Source organism: Tachysurus vachellii, chromosome 1 (genome assembly GCF_030014155.1).
Source record: "Tachysurus vachellii isolate PV-2020 chromosome 1, HZAU_Pvac_v1, whole genome shotgun sequence".
Classification (NCBI taxonomy): Eukaryota; Metazoa; Chordata; class Actinopteri; order Siluriformes; family Bagridae; genus Tachysurus; species Tachysurus vachellii.
The window spans coordinates 23,306,311-23,312,318 of record NC_083460.1 but is presented as its reverse complement, the minus strand read 5'-3'; the positions used below and the strand labels follow the sequence as shown (position 1 = coordinate 23,312,318).

Here is a 6,008-nt window from a genome sequence, read left to right as displayed (position 1 = left end):
CCAATCACTTTAGCGTTTATGTTATAGCCCCGCCCTTCCTGGTTAAAGTTTACAACATCTATCGGCACTTTCCGGCAGCCAAACTTCAGTGTATGATGAAGGCTGTAGATCTTATCATATTTTATTACATTAACATTGAAATAAATGCAACTTGTTGTTTAAATTGAAATGAAGTTTGGCGCATTGCGTCACTAGTAACTAAACATCATCATGTGTCACACAATAAGCAACTCTATCTTTTGTTTTTTGGTGTCACTCTTCAACAAACCCAAACGTAAACAAACAAATCAATAATACATAATACATGGAAATATAAATAATATTGTATAAATCCACTCAAACGAAATGTGGAGACTGAGTATAAAATCAATCGCATAACGTTGTGTATTGTTTTCAGGGTTTATCTGAGTAATAAACGAGAAGACAACATGGGTGTAATTAAGACGCCAAAATATGTTTAGTGAATAAACAATGATTGGATACAAACTGTTTAACATCATAATATAAATGAGTTGATGAATGAATACAAATAATAATTCATCATAATTAAATCAAAATTCGCCACATCACACCCTGCTAATTAGTCAAGTGAGAGAATAGCAGTGGAAGTGGAAGCTGGATCATAATGGGCGTTGGATGCCCTACTGGCATAAGGCCTACTTGAACTGGTCTTGTAAGGCTTGGAACAGCGTGTCGGACAGACCACGGAAGTTGTCGTAGCATTGCCATGACTCTGTGAGTGCATTTGTGTGGCAGTGTCAGACTTGCCATACCTCACTGAGTGAGTTTGAGTGGAAGCTTTGGCCATACTGGGAGCTCAGCGACACGTTGTTATGGTTCCATTATATGGGTGTCGATGCACCGCAAAGCTTCTGTGAATGTTTTTAGGCCTGCTGTGTCCAGGTTAGATAGAACTAAAATATGAAGAAAAAAAAGTTAACACCAAGCTTGAAAAATAAATAATTAAACAAAGCAAAATGTACATTTTGCAGATACTGACTCACCCATGTTGATCTCTCAGCAAGAATGAGATAGTGGAAAAATCCAGAAGGATGGGACCCAAGAAAACCAACCAATGGTGACATTGTTCTCAAAGAACAAGAGATATTGGTGTCCGGTAAACTCCCAAGTTTTCGGGAAGAAAATGTGCTATAACATTTTAACTACGAAAAGCATAGTTGAGGTCATAGCACTCGATGAGGAGAATGGATATAAGGTGCATGAAAGTGAACAACATTTTTGAAGAAGCTCGGATGTCATTTTTTGTCTTTAAAACTTGACCTTCCCTTCATCCAGTCTGAGTGTTTGGCTTTTCTTTAATTCTTCTTTTATATGATAGATTGGGCTTGTCTGGTCAGTGTGGTGATTGGAGACAGAAATTATTATTTTAGAGAAATAGTTTTTGCCTAATTTCTAATTTTTTTATACCACACTGTACATGTGAAGAGCTTCCATTATTGCTAAGACAAGTCATCAGTATGGGGGAAAATATGATCTCTGTGTTTTTGATCGTGGAATGGTTACAAGTGTCAGATGGGCTGGTTTGAACATTTCAGAAATCTCTACAATCTACACAGAATGGCAAAAAATGTCTTGTTGGGATGACATCATACATACATAAAGTCTAATTCTATAGATCACCAACTGGTTTACAAAAACCACAAACACTCATTAACCTCATTAAAGTCCTCCTGTTTTAATATAAGTGACACAAACAAGATCACCAAAAAGAGGATGTTTTCAAAGCAGACACCTACATGGTCACTCAGGGAAAGTAAAAACGTCCCTTTTTTAATTTCACTGAAGCTTTTAAATACCAGGGACTGATGAGATATATGTAGACTTAAAAAATATAATGCATGAGCTACAACTATAAAATTGAGGTAGCGAGCCACTTGAAATAACTGCATATGATAAAATTACATACAGTATATATCTCTCCTATTGCTAAAAGTGTATTTGCAGGCACAAGTTCTGAATACAACATACAAGTCCATACAGCAAAGGAGACACTCTTGACCGGCTCAATACAGCCAAGTTACTCAGACATATGAACAATTTTGGTGAAACACATTCATGCAACATAATTCATAATATTCTCGTAAAAAATGTCTCCAAAAGGCACAATGGAATAGAAATGTGCATGCAGTGAAATTCATTGTTATCTGAACAGCTGAAATTCCTGCTGGGCTTCAATTGTAATATAGTTCTCCATGTATTCAGCAGTGAAACAGATGAAGTGCACTGAGTGACAGTTAATACCAAGAGTCATTGCTTGTCTCTCTGTGACGGAGTTCAGTATAAAGAACTGCATTCGATGGTAAGGGTTCATCTTTTTCACAGGAACAGAGGCTGCTCTTGTCCGGTTAATAGTCGATATGTGGATGTTGGCATTGTCTTCAAATGAATCTGTTAACAGAGAAAGTGATTATTATTTTTTTTCAATAAAGTTTTAGGTTTTGTTTTCAGAGAGAAAGTGTGTATGCTCACCTCTCCTACTGCATTTGTGAGGATGTCGATGATTTTCTCATGTGGTGTGGCTACTACACTCTGCCCATTGATTTCAATAATGCGATGGCCGACCCGAATGCCGCCCCTCTCTGCAATGCCTCCGCGCATCAAACTGCAAATCTGATAGGGAATCAATGTATATAAAAAAAGTATTGGTCAAATGTAGATATTTATAATTAGAGGTTTAATTACATAGTAGTAAACTTTGTTAATAATGAAACATACAATTCCATCCTCTACACTGAAGCCCAGCTGGTATTTTGGGTCGGGTCGCCTAATAATGGCCATGGTGACAGGTGGACAGTGGACTATGCTGAGCTTCACCTGGGATTGATTTTTCAAGTCCTGTTGAGGAAAGGAAACAAATTAAATCCATAATAATAATAATAATAATAATAATAATAATAATAATAATAATTATATATATATATTTATATATATATATATATATATATATATATATATATATATAAAAATTTCTTCACAAAGCTAGTAATAAACAAATGTCTAATTTAATTGTACACAGTATGACATTTAGTGAATTTAGTGACACATTTAGTGAAGTCTGTCATAAAACTAGAATAAATATAGTTTAAAATGACTTGTAGAAGTAAATGATATAAAATATATAACATTTATGTTCTGCATCAGATACAGTGGTGTGAAAAAGTGTTGTCCTGATTTTTTTTATTTTTTTTTGCATGTGTCACACTTCAATGTTTCAGATCATCAAGCAAATTTAAATATTAGTCAAAGATAGGAACCACAGTGAGAGCCATTATATACAAATGGCAAAAACATGGAACAGTGGTGAACCTTCACAAGAGAGGCTGGCCGACCAAAATTACACCAAGAGCGCAGCAACGACTCATCCAAGATGTCACAAAAGACCCCACAACATCATCCAAAGAACTGCAGGCCTCACTTGCCTAAGTTATGGTCAGTGTTCTTGATTCCAACATAAGAAAGAGACTGGGCAAAAATGGCCTGCATGGTAGAGTTCCAAGATGAAAACTGCTGCTGAGCAAAAAGAACATAAAGGCTCATCTCAGCTTTGCCAGAAAACATCTTCATGATCCCCAAGACTTTTGTGAAAATACTCTGTGCACTGATTAGACAAAAGCTGAACTTTTTGAAAGGTTTGTGTCCCATTACATCTGGCGTAAAAGTAACTGCATTTCAGAAAAAGTACATCATACCAACAGTAAAATGTGGTCCTCAGGACCTGGAGGACTTGCTGTGATAAATATAATCGTGCATTCTGCTGTCTACCAAAAATCCTAAAGGACTATATGTGGCCATCTGCTCGTGACCTCAAGCTGAAGTAAACTTGGGTTCTGCAGCAGGACAATGATCCAAAACACACCAGCAAGTCCACCTCTGAACGGCTGAAGAAAAACAAAATTTGGAGTGCCCTAGTCAAAGTTCTGAGCTGGATCCTATTGAGATGCTGTGGCATGACCTTAAAAAGGTGGTTCATGCTCAAAAACCCTCCAATGTGGCTGAATTCCAACAACTCTGCAAAGATGAGTGGACCAATTCCTCCACAGCGCTGTAACAGGCTCATCACAAGTTATCGCAAACGCTTGTTGCAGTTCTTGGTGCTAAGGGCGGCCCAAAAGGTTATTAGGTTTAGGGACAAACACTTTTTCACACAGGGTTTCACCATGTAGGTTTGGATTTTACTTTCCCTTAATAATAAAAACCTTCGTTTGAAACCTGCATGTTTGCTGTATATATGGTTGAAATGACAAAGTTTCTTGACTTGATATAACAAGTAAACTGATGTGCTCAGAACTCACTCGGATGATGTTGTGGCATGTGGTGATGGGAAGGCCCACCAGACTGGCCCCGTTCACAGACATGATGCGGTCTCCGATGCTCAGCTCTCCTGAGCGTTCGGCTGCCCCTCCATGCAGCAGGTTGGCCACCACCACCGTGGGCAGGATTGAGCCCCAGCCCGACTCTACTACAGCAATCCCCAGGATCTCCCCAACCTTCTTTATTATGCAAACCTTACCAGTGATGAGGGAGAAGAAGAGTCATTTTTAATGGTAAACTAGATCACTTGTCTAGAAATAAGGCTCAACCGCTGACAGTTAGCAAACATGAGCAAATGAACACAGAGAATAAAGACAGTGGAACGCAGGTACTTGGGCACCTCTAGCTTAACATTTTGCAATATAACCCATTCCTATTTTGAATACCAGACCAGATTTTCAGGCATTTTATCCTGTTTTTGGTGGAATGTAGAGTTTGATGTCGAAAAGGTTTCAGTCAGCTATCTTACCTCTCTGATATTTTCAGACTGTGAAAAGTGCACCAGATCTCCGTTATAGAGTTCCTGTGAGCTGAGGCAAAACTCTCCTGGTTGGAAGTCGCCGGCTTTAATTCCATTTGCTTGCAAAAACTGCTGATATGCCACCCCAAATGCCTGGCCAATGGCCTGAGCTATAACCTGTGCCTACAGTAGATAAATACAGACAGTGACATAACTCAAAAAGTGAAAGTGAAAGTGACGTGACATACGGCTATGTATGGTGACTCATACTCAGAATTTGTTCCCTGCATTTCACCCATCCAAAGTGCACTCACACAGCAGTGAACACACACACACACCCAGAGCAGTGGGCAGCCATTTATGCTGCGGCGCCCAGGGGGCAGTTGGGAGGGTTGTGGCCGGCCCGAGACTCGAACCCACAACCCACAAAGTTAGGAGTCAGGCTCTATAACCATTAGACCACGACTAAAAGTCTAAAGTTCTTTAAAGCAAGACTAAAGTCTGAGCTTCTACACATAGAAAATTAGGATAGATTTTCACTTATAGATGCATGCGGTAGAAAGATACGAGCTTGGAAATCTCACATCTTCGGAGGAGAACACGTGGCAAATCATCCAGCATTTCTTAGGTGGAGATGAGGACCAATCAGCTGAATTTGCACTTTTATGATCTGCTGGCTTCCTTCGCACCATCAGCACCACAAGGTTTTCAATGTCAGCGATATACGAGATCATCTGCAGAGAATGGTCCATCATAGCCTCCTAAGGACAAGAATAAAATCCTCAAAATGGGTCACAGGTAGAGAGATGGAGATAAATAATGTAAAAGATCACAGAGTTGCCTCGCAGTAACACAAACCTGACTATCTGCACTTAATACTTTGATTCTCTGAGTGGAGATGAAAAGGTCCACCTCGGTCATGGGCTGAGATTCTCCTTCAGGTGCCTGGTTCAGACATACGACAGCATCAGAGTTTAATTAAAATGATTTCTCCACTGAACACACAAAAAAGTGGCTTTCTGGCAAATGAAGGGTTACTGGGATTCCCCCCAGGAATGTAGGCTCATGTGCTGTAAGATGGAGTAGGGATCATGTGTAATGCCAACCATGGAAGAGGGAGTAGTAGCTCAGTGGTTAAGACACTGGACTACAAATTGGAATTTCCTGCCATTCCTGGGCCCCTGAGCAAGGTCCCTAACCCTTAAAGGTGGGGTCC

The 6,008-nt window shown here is 39.5% G+C and overlaps 1 protein-coding gene across 2 annotated transcripts in view; it reads right to left on the bottom strand.

Moving 5' to 3' along the window:
- Positions 1-1,676: 1,676 nt before the first annotated feature.
- si:ch73-40i7.5 (amyloid-beta A4 precursor protein-binding family A member 1) overlaps positions 1,677-6,008 on the bottom strand; it is a 9,432-nt gene continuing 5,100 nt past the window's right edge. For both annotated transcript variants that reach the window (XM_060878052.1, XM_060878041.1), the window contains 7 exons: positions 5,651-5,737; positions 5,377-5,553; positions 4,802-4,975; positions 4,314-4,526; positions 2,737-2,856; positions 2,491-2,631; positions 1,677-2,409 (listed from right to left, as the gene is read on the bottom strand). In XM_060878052.1, coding sequence (XP_060734035.1) covers positions 2,338-2,409; positions 2,491-2,631; positions 2,737-2,856; positions 4,314-4,526; positions 4,802-4,975; positions 5,377-5,553; positions 5,651-5,737 — 984 coding nt within the window. In that variant the 3' untranslated portion in view covers positions 1,677-2,337. The remainder of the gene's footprint in view (positions 2,410-2,490; positions 2,632-2,736; positions 2,857-4,313; positions 4,527-4,801; positions 4,976-5,376; positions 5,554-5,650; positions 5,738-6,008) is intronic.